This window comes from Pygoscelis adeliae, unplaced genomic scaffold, assembly GCF_000699105.1.
Source record: "Pygoscelis adeliae isolate BGI_AS28 unplaced genomic scaffold, ASM69910v1 Scaffold27, whole genome shotgun sequence".
NCBI classification, from domain to species: domain Eukaryota; kingdom Metazoa; phylum Chordata; class Aves; order Sphenisciformes; family Spheniscidae; genus Pygoscelis; species Pygoscelis adeliae.
In genome coordinates this window covers 7,019,265-7,034,853 of record NW_008825410.1, presented here as the reverse complement: position 1 = coordinate 7,034,853, position 15,589 = coordinate 7,019,265, and the positions used below count along the sequence as shown (strand labels likewise).

General features: G+C 36.3%; 1 protein-coding gene across 1 annotated transcript in view; it reads right to left on the bottom strand.

Moving 5' to 3' along the window:
- MALRD1 (MAM and LDL receptor class A domain containing 1) overlaps nt 1-15,589 on the bottom strand; it is a 296,434-nt gene that overhangs the window by 113,931 nt on the left and 166,914 nt on the right. Inside the window, exon 28 of the mRNA XM_009330606.1 lies at nt 2,706-2,886. Within this exon, the coding sequence (XP_009328881.1) occupies nt 2,706-2,886 (181 nt within the window). The remainder of the gene's footprint in view (nt 1-2,705; nt 2,887-15,589) is intronic.

The window sequence follows — 15,589 nt, the reverse complement described above, 5'->3', positions numbered from 1 at the left end:
AACAGACACAATAAAACTGTGAACCTGCACTGCAAAAAAAAAAAAATTTAGACATGACATGCTTTCTCTATCCTGAATGCCCCAGGCTTGGGTCAGATGGGAAATGTTATTTTTCAGAATCTGGCAAAATGTATTTTGTTTGTTTGTTCTACAAAGGTAAAGAATCAATAACAACAAGAACGAAAAAGGTCAGACCAGGCTCCTTCATGTCATCATGCCAACAGGAAGGTCAGCATACCAAAAGTCTGGAGAAAATTAAGCAAGCAGAGCTTGTGGAGTAGAAGGCAAAAAAAAAACCCCATACACGGAGCTGATGTGAAAAGCACTAAAGGCAATGCAATGATTCCCTCTTGACTTGGTTTGAGCCTAAATACCATTGTAGAGACAGAAAAATCATGAGGGGGGTGTTGTTTTTGGGTTGGTTTTGGTTTTTCTTTTTTTCTTTTTTTGTTTTGTTTTTTTACAGACATGCATTTTCACACATGCACATACATATAGTTAAAAAGCAAATATATGACAGGCCTCTGATCCTGCTGATAAGCAAAGACGTAAGCATAAACACATTCCTATAGGATACATACACCTAAACTTTAATGAAAACCCTGCTGTGCCTAGCATACACTACCAGAGATGCTGTAAGTGAATGTTTCCTGATTGTATAAAGACTCTACCTTATTACAGTGCAAAAACATCCACCATGCAAGTGACAGTTCTATAAAGGATTAGCATCTTGGGTTTCCAACTTCTCTAACCCAATCTTTAAAAAAATTGTATTTGTATTTTATATTGAGCTTCAACTGTGTATTTCAAAATTCTATGAGAAAAGCCTCCTCTGAATCATCCCTCTTCATAAACAATAATTTTCTGCAAAATACACAGGAATATTACTATGCCGAAGCTGTAAGTATGTGAAAGTAGTCGGAGCACATGGTGCAACTGCTTTCCCAACAGAGCTTCTTGCTGAAACAGTGCTGTAAAACAAACAGTTGCCATATAGTAATAAACCCAAGTTACTTTCTGAACTGTTTCACTGCAAAGGTATTTTAATGCAAGACTGGTTATAAAACACGATTAACATTCAGATTTTTACGGTCATAGACTAAAACCAATGTAAATTGCAGCAATCTTAACATTTTAAGAGATGTAAGATCTTTCATATGACAGCTTTCCAACTGCCTATTGAAACAATTTCCTTCCTTGCAATGGCAACTCTGGATTATTTTCAGTTGTGTTTATATAATATCTATTTTCAGGTTATTATAAAAAATGTGGACTTAAGAGTAAGCAGAAATATTGTTATGTTATATGAAGATATGTTGATACCATCTTTGTGAACTTAACAGGGAGTTTTCTTCTTCCTTAAAAAAATAAATCCTGCTATTTTTATTTGCTGAATATCTTCATGAATCTGACTGTGAAATAAAGTGTCTAAATTGTTGTAGCTGCATAATGGGACAGAATCCCAGAAATGTGGTTTAACTAAACCCCACTGTATGAATTAATACATCTGAGCACAACTTGGCAACAAATTGCAAGAGAGATCAGCATCCTCTTTGTTATTCAAGATGACAGGGGAATGTTGACCTCCCATCTCCTGCCAGGGCATCCTTATCCATCTATCCTTGTCCTTTGGAGAATAATCACATGCATAGCAATGGGGACAATGAAACACTTAGAAAAGGCACAAGGGAATCACAAGCGTTCATGTTCCTGGAAGAGCTTTTAAGGGTACACCTGCCTTAGAGTTTTATTAAAGTGCAGTTCTGAAGTAAGTCCCAAGTTGTATCCAGCTTCTATTCTTTGATTTACACCACAGAGCAATTTCTGAATGCAAAACCTGCATTTTTCAGATGAAACTAGATCAAAACATGCTCTCCAGAAGTGGACTTTCCATGCTCCAGCTGATAATGGGCATCCAGACCATGGCAGAAGATTAAAGCTTGCCTAAATATCTTTCCCAAAACTCATACAAGGTTGATATGTGGTGTCAGTAATGATTGCCTCACTCAACAAATCCACTTATATTGTGTCACACTGTTTCCTACCAGGGATAAAGACCACATCCTTCCTTGATGGAAGCCATGATCCACCCAGTTTTTATCTTTTTCTTTCTTTTTTTTTTTTAAGGCAAACTCTGTTCCTATTTTAGCCTATGTCCACAAAAAGATGAGTTAAAAAGAATGAGTACCCTGTGAAGGAGTCAAAGGTTTTCTTCACTTTGCCGGCCTTAACAGTTGAAATGAACTTGGAAAAGGAATAGTGACAGTGGTTCATTTGTAGTCTCAACTCATTTTTATGGCAAGAGCCTTTACCATAAAACAGGGAGACCACAGACTTCACTTGATATAATCTGACATACTTTATATAAAATTATTATATACAACATCAGAGACTCAATAACTTACCAATGAATTAAAGAAGGAAAGTTCTTACTCAAAACCAAATAAATTAAGGAAACAAAAACTCAAGCATTTCTTAGATTTATCTGCAATAATTTAGTGTGAAAACGCTGCACTAATACAAGGCTTTCTGTATGAATAGAAAATGGTATTGTAGTTATAAGAGTGAAAACAATGTATTCATAACTGGTTTTGTGAACAGTGACATTATGATGAAAACAGTAAAACCGTGATGTATTTAAAAACAAGGAAGAACATCCTACATCTCCTTTAGCATCCCTTTAGAAACTTCCCTCTTGAACTTACTTGTGGTGCAGTTGTTGAACTCTATGTCATCTATTGCTGCTCCTCCTCCTAGGTCTCTGGTACGAATGCCTTCAAAGATAACTTCAAAATTCCTCAGTTTCCCCAAGTGTAACTTGACTTTGTTCCACTCATCACCGTGATTTCCTGATTCACTCCATATTTTCACAATCCCATCATCAGTCTGAAGTTTGAATAAAATATATATAGTAAGACACATGTAAGTATGGATTATCAAATACCAGTTTTGGAAAAAAAAAAAAGATACAGAGAGAAGACTGGAAGACACCCCTTCAGTTTTGTCAAGAAATGGTAAATATATGCTTTGCTAGGATAACAGGAAAAGTAGCAAAATGAGATGATTACCATACAAATCACATAAACATCAATAGTAGATGGAGTCTCGGTACAGAAATTACTATGTGTATGATTGAACTCCAAAACAGTCCATTTTGGTAGAGTTGTATTTAACTTTATATAATACTGAGATTGTTCTTTGTGTTTAGAATATATTACTGGATGCAAGGCTAGTCTACCATTTTAAAATTAGGGTGTCAGATAGGTAAAATCTTTTAAAAGTCATGACAATAGTAATACAAGGGAGGAAAAACTAACAAATATAAGATAATCATAAGTTTAGTACAGTTTATTTGAAGGTAAATAGGAGTATTTTGACTTTCAAATATGCTAATATATTTTAACACTTTTCTTTAAATGTCTAATCATATCACCTAACTGGCAAGCCAGCAGCAAACAACATGCTTCATTTTTTAATAATAGTATTAGAATGCAGATGCAAAAGTTTCGATTGCTGTGAATGGATGATACATATATATGATGGCACCAAAAATAAATATTTGCAAAAGTTTTGTGTATGTCCAAATTTATTTTTCTTTATGACTGTGTGGCTAATCCCCCGAATTGTAAATGAGAAATTTTCTGCTAGTCTTTTCTTATCAAAACCCATTAGTAGTCCAGCTAGGGTTAATAAAAACACCGTGCGATGCATCAAACAGCTAAATGTAATGCATAACAAAGGTTCTAAGAAAGTAGTACATGAACAAGCAAAATCTAAGGAAAATAGAGACAACAGTAAAAATAGGGAGGGAAGAAAATTAGTTACATTTCTTTATACATGGTGAACCTGTTAGATCAGATTTATGTTAATAAGATTGTCATGCATATTTATGATGAGAAAATGAATCTTGGTGCTTTAGATATTGTATTCTGAATAGGAAAGTGTAGACAAGCATGCACAAAAATGTTATATTTTTGAATAACCTCCAAAAGAGTATTACATATTATTGGGTAACTTGTTTAGTCTGCAAACATCTTCCATCTATTCATGACATGAATAAAATAGATGGTTATGATGAGTTACGTTTGGCTTTAAGGTCTCCAACATGGAATACAAAAACAAAACTTAGAAGAGAAGCACTTTTTAACATTTAATCCATTTGTTGTATCTGGAGCCTCTTTTGTCTGCCCTTGAGAACCCTTTGGAATGGGAAAAATTCCAAACATTATTTGTAAGAAATTACTGATTAATTTTACAAAAGTAGCTCAGTGCTGTGTATTAGTGGTGAATTTAGGACACTTAAAATGAAGTGGATAATAATAATACTAAATGATAAGGGAATTCCTTTACTTTTATGCATTTAAGCGAGGCAGAAAAATTCAAAACTTGTATCTATCTCAACATTAAGCCCCAAATCTATTAAAAAATTACATGTGTTTAAGTTTTGATGTATGGAAGTCAGTGGAGCTTCTTAAAATATACAGAGATAAATATTTATGTAACACAGTTAACAAGAATATGAGCCTCATGTCTGCTGTTAGCCTGATTTTGATTGATTTCATATTATATTTTATTACATGACATTCTGTTCAGACTTATGTTACATTTATCACATTGATTTTGAGTAAAGGATGCTGCAAGTAACACGTAATACTGATCACACATTTCTTTAGAAATATCCACATAAAAATGTCATAGCAATCAATTTGTATATGATACTGCAGCCATAAAGTATCAAATCTTTATGCATTTGCAAGAACTGGGGCATTTTTTTTCACAGTGAGACACTGAAATACTTTTTACTAGGAAGAATTTTTTTCACATAGAAACTTTACAACAGGAATTGCAGTCTCCTTGCACTTCACAAATTCTTGAATATGAGTACACAAATAAAACGCAGAAGAGAGATACATTTCTTTTCCTGTCTGGGTTCAACAGAAGCAGTTCCTATACAACAGCAGCACTTCATAAAGCATGAAAAGTTGATTTTTCACTTGCTCAGCTACAGCTCTACGTAACAGAATGAAAAGGAACCTCATCCCCTGCACAACTGCATGAAGGCTGTTCTAATCTGGAGTGAAAAGTCCCTTCAGAAACACAAACCCGGCACATCGTCTGCATGAAACAGCCAAGAAAGAGGTGGGAAAGAGAGAGGCAAGCAGGAAGCTTGGCCCAGACAGTGGAGCTGGCTTGGCTAAGGCCTGTAAGCTATACACTTCTGGATACATACTTGGCATGAGAGGATCATTGTTTGTAAGCTTTGCAGATTCCATTTCATGAATTATTGTTTTGTTTTCTGCATTCTCCAGCCATTTAATCTGTCTGGTGCTTTGGCATTTCTTTCATATCCTTGGAATTTGTTTGCTTCTAAAACAAACACAAATATGGCCTGAGGGGGAAAAAAAATCAGTCTGTGCTTTGACGTGCCCATTGCATCCAGAAATCTTTTGATCTTTTTCACTCCCATATACATGTACTAATGTAAAAGAGAGATATGTAGAAGAGATAGATGACAATCAGAAGAAATGTGTCTCAGTGTAGAGGAGGCTGGAGGCCACAGTGTCACTTTTGTTTCTGCTTTTATGAGGTTGTTCTTCTACTGACACATACTCATACTGAGTGTCTAGACTGCTCTTCAACCTGGGCTAGTGGCAAAAGTCCCAGTCTAACTCTATGCTCCAACAGACTGATAAAAGACGGTTGAGATCTGTGGCTTTGGTCAATAGTATCAGTGCTGCCTCTGTGTGTGTGGGTTGATTATGCTGGCTGTTGGTCAGGGCAGAAATCCCATTTTCCAGTTACCCTGCAGGAGTCAAGCTGCATGTGGTCCTTTACCAAAAAAAAATAAAAAAAAATAAAAAAAAATTGCAGCCCTCTTCTGTATTGTAAGCATCCTACCCTAGGCTCCACATAGCCTTCTTCGCTACGCTTATTTGCATGTAATTCCAGTCTCTCTTTTCCTCACACCAACACTTTTGTATGAAAGCTACATTATTATCTTCCTTATGGCTCATTACGTTTGCCTTGGCCTTCCTTCCAGTTCAGATTTGTTCACTTCACACTCTGCCTTACATTCCTAAAACCATGTCATCATCCAGTTTCCCATTTGCATCCTCTTATTGCCTGCCTTTCTACTCCAGACAAGATTCTTGCATCGCTTAAACCACCAGCCTACCATCCTCAGCCAAAGAGGGTATTCCAAAGTAACATGAAAAAATAGCACCCAGAAACCAGTGTACATGAAAGGAAAAACCCTTATCTTTCCAAACAAAAGGCTAAATTGCAGTTCTGAACTATGAGACAATTATAATTTTTGCCTATTACGTATATGCAAGTCTTTGAAACAGGAGAGAAGAGAGGGTCTCAGATCTCACTGACACAGAATGCACAAGCAAAATATTTTTGCCCTAAAAGCTTGGTTAAAGTCTATTTTTTTAGCAAGATATCTCATTTGACAGCAAAATGTTAAAAATGACACATCACTGCTAACACATGACAACCACCAGATTTTTTTTCTGTTAAGACTAAAATCTCATACTATCTCTTCAATATCCTTCTGTGGAGATCTCCCTCAGTTGAGGGGAAATGTGGCTAAAATAACTTAATCTTTCTTCCTTATGTTTCCTTTTATGACTTGTGAACAGTCCCACAATCTGCATGATGTTCAGGCTTCTAATTTTATTAGTGCTAAAATCCTTCTAAATTCTTATGAAGTCTATATTAATATTTTGTAAACTCTTTCTGCATAACATCTCAAAGAACATCATAAGTTAAAATTCAGAAGTTCTCATCGTCTCATAGGTTGAGGACTGCTAAAGCCTTCATCCAGCTCTTGCTTTATGATCTACACAGCCCATTCTTTAGACTATTTTGCCTCTTTGTGAACTGATTTCACATTCTCTAGCTGAATTCTATCTATAATACCAAAATAAGCAGTTTTAAAGTGTCTTCTGTACCATAGTCCCAGCTTTATCTTTTATTCATTATCAAGTGGGCATGGTGGTGTTGGGTTGACGGTTGGACTCGATGATCTTGGAGGTCTCTTCCAACCTTAATGATTCTATGATTCTAAGAAGCTCCTTCCTATGCTGGTCTAACTCATGATGCAGGAATCCACTGCCCATTTATTACCTATTCAAATGTACAAATCCATGGTTCCTCCTGAGCCCCATCGCTCTTCTGGGAAAAGGACTCTCTAAATATTTCTCCTTCCTTTGCAAGTGAAGTCTAGAAAAAAATCTTGCCAACAGTTAAGATGTGGATGCACTTCTGCAACTCTCAGCCATGACCAATAGAATTTCATAGCTTCTTTGAAAACCCAGTGAACCAGTGTATCCTTTCAAAAGTCCATCTTTGTATGTGTATATATCTATCAATATTTCAATTACAATATCTAACACTTAATTAGCACTTAAATAATGAATATTTCAGGAGACAACAGTACAGCACTGTGGTATCAATAAAAACTCCAAGATTTATAATAATTATTGCTCTTGGAATCTCAGATATTGTCCTTATGCAAATACATAGGGAACCACTAGAACTTCCTAGAAGGAAAAGAGGTGCAGAACATCGTCACAAGAGCAGGCAGAAGTTTCACTATGCAAACTTAATCATAGCAGCCAGCATAGTCTAAATGTTTCTGTGAATCAAAAATGGAACAGCCATGTTGCCCAGTTATACCTCCTGACAGACAAAAAGTTATTTTGGTATCAGACAAGCTAACCTGGTAACATATATCTCTACCTGTAGCAGAAAAGAGAGAAATTTAGTCCAACTTATCAAGTGTCCTCATCAGAGGTCCAGACTACGATAAGCTTATTTGTTCCATCCCAGAACAGTGGGAAGGGAGGGACCCAGCAGTCTCAATAGCCTTAATGATCACCTAATCTTGTTGCAGACAAAAACAGTTAAAGAGGATTATTTGTTGGTCACACCCATAAGCTTTACAGGACAAGTGGACCACGGGCCACAATAGAAGAACACCTGCTAGTTTATCATGTGTATTTCTACTTTGGACTTATTTCTTCATGGCATGTGGTCCACTATTTATTAGTGCAGACTACTGGGCAACACCTCTGGGAAGTTCCTTGGAACATAATTTTTTACAACCTATTTTGTAATTCTGTACTGTATAATCCCGTAAACCCAACCTGAGAAATTCTGAAAGTCCAATGTTATTGACAGATCAGCTAACAAAATTTCATTTCTTCCCAAAAACACACACCAAGAAAAACACACACAAAAACAGATGTGAAAGAGGGTGTTTTCATTTAAGGCTCTGAAATGTTGTTATTAGTTGCATGTCACTGCCCTCTATGGGTTGAACATAGTCGAAGGTCAAGCTGAGGTGGCGAGCCATCATTAAGGAAAACTTAACAGTAAAAGGTATGTTTTTCCATTGACTTGTAGCAGTGGGTCCTGGTCTTCCAGTGTCCCATCATGCTGAGTGATAAACACTCTCAGAATATGGCAGAATTACGCCTAAGAAGACCGTAACCGGTTTAGATCTGTGGGTCTATATGCCTAGCCATATTGGAAAATTCCTATTTGTATTCAGAGGATTTTTTATCTACTTTCTGGTAGTCTGAGGGGAATTATTTTTTAATTATTTCATTACATTGCAATTCAGAATCTTTTTCATGCTTGTCTTCATCTGAAGAATGATCTAAAGTGTTTATAACCTCTCTTCTGAGAGCTTCAGGGGGAAAGTATATCTTATTGGACTCAATATCCTCATTAATTCACCTGGGGATACTAAGAATAAAGGAGAGGGAAGGATTTCTTTTTGTTTTAGAATTCCTTTTATTTTGTGGCCAAGTTTAATATTTTTCCTACACAGCAAAGACCACTATTATTCTCAAGGTTACATTTCTAACACAGCCAGAACGATATTAGGAACTGAATCCAAACCATGGAAGAGGAGTATGTAATTTTCAATTACAAGATGTAGCAAAGAAACTTCTTATGAATACACTCTCTGTCAGAAGAATACACTAAGTATTCCAGATGCAATTATAAAGGTTCTGCTATGAGATGATCTGCCTTGTTACGTCTGCAGTGAAACAGCAATGAAACCCAGATTTTGTTCTTGATCTGCACCTCTCCTTCTATTCATATTCTGAGCTGGTTTCAAAATATTTCCTGGGTTCATTTGCATCTGATATTTATTTCAGCAGAGCCACAGGAAATGAAGCTGAGCTTACGAAATGGATGGAGGCAATAAAAACATTTGCTAAATATTCCTGGACTCTTCAAACCAAATATACTTGAGGGCTTTTTAATCAGAGACAGAATATTTTCAAATGATTCATCAAAAAACATTAACTGTTTATTATTAATACCATAAAAAGACCTTCAAGATTCACTGTATCAAAAGGCTTCTCTTTCTGTAGCACCCTTCAGACTTTTGAGAAGTCAAACTCTTTTTACATACTTTTTTAAACTGTTAGGAAAAAGCTTTTCTCCTCTGCTCTCAGGTTCCTTTGAAAAGAGTATATTCCTGGCAACCTGGTAACATCCAGAATTTTTCAAACAGGATTATGTGTTATGCAAAGCACGGAAACATAGTACAGAATGAGCATAATGTGACTTTAACTGTCACTGCTCATTTCTCTAGCTTTTGATGCATGCTAATCCCTCTGTTTTACAGGAGTATTTCAGGAGGGCAGTTTACTTTTCAGGCTATTTCTTCTTGGTTTAGAATCAAGCGTATTTTCATGGTGTGCAAATGAAGTTAACTAATAAAGCTGGTTTTAATGAAGTTTTACTTTCCTTGATTTAGTGTCATCATTAAAGCCTTTTGATGGCTGACCAAGTAGTTTAAAGATGAAGTAACCCATGATGAGGTAAGTTCCTTCCTTGCTTCCTCCTTTTACTCAACAAGGAGTGGAGTGCAGTCCTGCACTTTTACACGTACATCAAAGAAGCAGGAGGTGGAAGGAAGAAAAATCACAGCTTTTCCTCATTTGCCCATATTTTAAAGACTTATTCTATAAAGCTGTATTTCTCCAAATCACAGAACAGTGAATGTCTTTGCTGACATTTCTAATACCATCTATCTACTTATTTAGGTTTCATTGCTTGAGAGTGAGTCCTATTTTCAGAAGGTTCTGAGCACCTTCCTTATAGATATGGGCTGTTGCTACCTCCTCACTGCAGTACACAGAATGCTTGCTTATTTTGAAAGATCTCAGTTCCTAGGATTAGGTCTTTCATACGTAGCTTGAAAAAAACCCCCATGTTAAAATGCAATAAAACTGAAGACTGATACTGTATAGCAGAATCTCTTATCTTAAAAGAAAAAGATGTGATTATTGTGTCTTCTTCACCTAAAGTTGTTTTCAAAACATATGACAGATTCTGTCTCTTTTTTTCATTTCTCACTGATTTTCTCTTAAAACTTAACTTCTTAAAAGAATATTGCTTAGATTATTTGAAAACAGTAGCTTAACTCTACAGTTTAACTTTCTGTTTCATGCAAGGAAAAAAGCTCTATATCAGATAAATCCACATATAGTATCAAATTACTAAAATTGTTTAAATGAGTCAAAGAATGTACTGAAGTCAAGATTTGTTCACCCAAGATTTTAATTTTAAGTTCACTTTTTCTTTCCTTTCCTCTTTCCTCTTTTATTTTTTTTTTTCCTTTTCTCTTCTTTTCTTCTTTTCTTCTTTTCTCTCTTCTCTCTTTTCTTCATGGTGACATGAAGAAAAATGAGAGCAGACAATAAAGTTATGAAGATGTAAGTTATGAATGAGCATGTGTGTCCTCTGGCACACCGTCAATCACCAGCTGATAACAATTCAATACAAAGAGTTCAGTGACACTTTATAACGGCACTAGTTACAATAACTCATCTCAGCTTTTACAGGCTACTTTATTTTAGAGAAAGACACATACTCTATATGTTAAGTGTAAGGTTGGTAAGTGTATGCAAATAAACCAAATAAAACATTTATACTTGTTGTTAATCATGTAGGAAAATCTGGGCACAGCAGTAGTTATTTACTACTCTGCCCTTAGCTACTGCTTTGAAAATTTGTCTCTCCTATTAAATAACCCACAGAGACTTGTGGTTAAGATTACCATTACATTTAGAGAATTACTGCTAATTACCTGAATGTTGAAGCTCTGCATTAAAGCTATCATTCCAAAATTATTAAGTCCACTTAGAATAGCTCTGAGAGAGACAAATAGAAACAATTTCAATGTATGGAGAGATTTTAAATTAAAAATTTACACTTTCCGTCACTAAACTGAGGGATGCTGAGGGATGCATGCTATGGGATTCTGAAATATTCAGTAAATGGAGGCAGCAAAAAGAGAAGAAGCAAGAACAACAACAAAAAGGCAGGTAACAGAACTGCAACAATCTACAGAGTAATGGTCCCAAAAGTAGGAAAATGATAATGATAAGTATGCAAGAGGGTAAGTTTTACTTTAGGGATATGCTACTGAAAGTTGAGCTTACTCAAGTTCCAGTGACTTCAATGAAGATTCATGATTCTCAGCACTGAAGAGAATACATTAAAAATACGTTTCTCTCTAATTTTTCAGAGTTATAGTTTGACAGTAACCAGAAATGCTATTCAGTATGTCTCTGCCTTCCATAAAAACACTTGGAAAAGAAACATCAAGCTGATCAAATGGTATCTTTAAGAAATTATTTGATCCAGGCAAAATGTATACTGCCTAAGTACATTAGTATGCATGAAAAATTGGCTTCACTTTTAAGGATAACTTACAAAATCACATAATTGCATTTTCACAGTGCATTATAGAAAGAAGGAAAACAGCAAGATGAAACACTGATATTTCAGCCTTCAAGTCTTTTATTAGACAGTCTGCATGTATTAGTCTCAGCAGGTTTTCGTAATAAGAGTTAATGACAGAGCCCATCCAACCATCCCTTTCATTTCCTCTTTTGTGCAAAGCATTAAGATGATTTTCACTCTCTGAAGTATCTTTTCCCCAATTTTAATTTCCAAAATTAACACCACTGTAATAAAGGAATATGCATTTCAGCAAGGAACATCCATTCTAATGAACAAATTCGATAAATAAATTTATACCACTGATGCAATTCCTTTTTTAAAATGCACTAGTTTTGGAATTCTGGAATCTCAGTGGATTCCTTCAGAGCATCAGAAGGCATTAACAGTTCACCCTGTCATGAGTGCCAGCACTTGCAGTATTTGTAGGAGCTACATGGTAAGTTTCTTAGTTCTTAATTGCTGTAAGAGCTGAGTTGAAAAAAAACAGTTTCAAAAACACTTTGATAAAAAGCAACTGGTAATTCATCTGGAGACAGAATTTTTTTTTCAAGCAGGTAGGCATTTCAAGGAACAACAATTAAGTTGCTCATTAGCAAAGATGAAGTTATACTTTAAAAACTCTTATTTTGGAAAAGAAATCTATACTGGGAAGGCAAGAATAATTTATTGATTTTCTTTGAATTATTCTGTGAGCATCACCTTCTTAAAACTTTGATTTATCCTGTCACAACTGTTAAATCTACTAGATTTCATTATAGCCAGGTTTCATTTATAACTAAGCAAACTCTTCTGTTTCTTGTCTGCATCTTTCTACATTCCCATGATACTCTTTCCATCAAATATACTTTTATGTGCCTAGGCTCTTAAAATACATCTTCATTCTGTATGTTATCCTTACCAGTTAGAACAGAGAAATAAAACAACTCCTCTTTGTAAAAAAGGATTCATTAGGTTCCTTGTACTACTACATCCTGTCTTCATTTCCTAGCCCTCCCAGCCCTCCTTTCTCCTCAAATGCAAAAATTTCTTCTTCATTTCCTAGCATAATCCACCTTCATTTGATTTTAGTTTTTAGGTAGCTTAAGGAATACAATTGTGACTGCTTGGATTTCATTTTTTTCCTTCAGTTCTACTGCTAAGACTGAGTAACAATAAGCATCAAAGTCATTTTACAAGACAGTTAACATTTCAAGCAACTTAGTTCCATTTTGTCTCAAACCTTGCCACACCTTTGTTTTAATCACGTTTTACAGGTCTTCTCAGATTGTTCTCATCTTAGAGTTGAGGCAACTGTAAATCTCTGGAATACCAAAGCTTGAAAGAGAAATAATCACAGTTACAAAATCTCTAGGAGACTCTGGACAATTGTTACAACCCTCCACAGTGACAAGCATAGGGACAGTGTGCTAAATATTGTGTAATGCTAGATTGCTGTCCAAATAGGAGGTGCATGTCCCTAATAACTCTAGAACCAGTGGTGACATCCACGTTGCATCCTGACCTCCGAGAACCCACTGGGGAGGGAGCTGGCTAGGCACAGCCCCCTGAGTGCCTTGGAAAGTCTCTGCATGCGACCAGCCACGGTGAAACTGGGACATGGGCAAAACTCACATCTCAGGACCACAGATCACACCAGATACTGCCAATGTGTATTTGTCCAGGATGTCTTTTAGGAGGATGGTGAAGCACCTTTCTTTTCACGTATGTCTGTGCCCATGTCTGTTTATGTATGCTGTCTGAAATAAGTCGGATGGTGTAGAGTTGTTTGGCACTTTCATTGCCTTTATTGAATGTTGACTAAAACTTTCAGCTAGGACAGAAGGTATTGCTGAGCTGCATCAAAAAAGTGACTTTGTCAGTTTTCTCTGTGGCCACTGAAACAGAAAGAAAATACATCTCTCTCCTATAAATGAAAGAAATTAATCTGGTCTAGATGTTCTCACACCAAACTGGTGTTTAATATGAACTAAATGTAAAGACTGATAAATTGCTTGACTCAGATAAGTATCTACCAGTTTGGATACTTATTCAATATTTAATTGAACTTCAAACTTTTCAGGCAGCGGGACCAAACTTTGCTTATTCATTGGCACGCCTTATCTTGGAACAATTTATCACCGCGTGTGGCCAATCCTGGGCAAAGGTGTGCTTGGAAATGGAGCACCTTACTCTAGTCAACCACATGGATCAAAGTACTGTTTGAGTAACACGGTAGGCAGGCAGAAGCTGTGCTGGTGGGACTAACTTTTCTTCTTTGAAACTTTGACAGTTAGTGGTTAAGGTCAGAAACTTTTTTCTTTTCACAGTCTCACAGTGTTTACAAAATCAATTCCACGAGGCGGGAATCATGAAATCAGTCTGTGTGAAAGTCCTCTCAGCTTTTCAAAAGGTGAAGATTTGTTCATGAAGAATTAAAGCATTATCATTACAGCTGCCTTGAAAAATAAAAGCCCCAAGGCAAAGACGATTTGGCTGAACAAAACATCTGGAATCTTTCAGAGATTTTGTTTGTTTTAATCAATATTTCCATTTAGCAATTCACTTCTAATACCACCTTGATTCTGTATATAAAACTGAATGTAAGGAGTGGGAAAACATATCTTTACAGGGATTCTTCTGAGACAAAAACAGAAAATTTGAAAAAAAAAAAAGGGAAAACAAGTATATATACCTGCTGTAAACTAAACATACCATTTTTTTAAATAAAAGCAAGATTCTTCTAGGACAGTAGGATAAAATCATGAGACTAGTAATAATTCTTCAGACTAGCAATAGTAATTCTTAATTCTTGTACAATGACATTAAAACTTTCAAGGTTTTACTAAATATTTCATCCATCACTTCTTCAGAGTGACAAGTCTGCAGGACAAGGGTTGACATGAATATTCCCTACTAATCATCAAAAAGTATCTTATACTTTTTCAGACGTATAAGAGAGTGATTACTGTCAGTCAGGTGTCATGCCTACTTTGATATAGTGGGAGGTTCACTGGGATAAAACTGTACTTTCTTTGTGACATTTACCTTGACAGCCTATTTGTATTCTATTAGAATATTTTTTTCAACTGGACTGTAGTTTTTGGGCTTGTAGCAATATAGAACAGATCCTCTGGGATATTAGATGAACTGGACAGGCTCAGGGGAATTAAAACACTAACGCTGAAAAAAATAGTAAGCAAGCTCTTTATATAGAATCATAGAATCATAGAATCATTAAGGTTGGAAGAGACCTCTAAGATCATCCAGTCCAACCATCAATGCTACACCACCATGCCCACTAAACCATGCCCCTAAGCGCCTCATCTACCCGTCTTTTAAATACTTCCAGGGATGGTGACTCAACCACTTCCCTGGCCAGCCTGTTCCAATGGTTAACCACTGTTTCAGTAAAGAAATTTTTCCTCCAATCTAATTTTCCTCCAACATCCAATCTAAACCTCCCCTAGTGCAACTTGAGGCCATTTCTTCTCATCCTATCACCAGTTACTTGGGAGAAGAGACCAACACCCACCTCGCTACAACCTCCTTTCAGGTAGTTGTAGAGAGCAATGAGGTCTCCCCTCAGCCTCCCCTTCTTCAGGCTAAACAACCCCAGTTCCCTCAGCCGCTCCTCATAAGACTTGTTCTTCAGACCCCTCACCAGCCTCGTTGCCCTTCTCTGGACACGCTCTAACACCTCGACGTCCTTCTTGTAGTGAGGGGCCCAAAACTGAACACGTTATTCGAGGTGCGGCCTCACCAGTGCCGAGTACAGGGGCACGATCACTTCCCTGCTCCTGCTGGCCACACTATTTCTGATACAGGCCAGGAT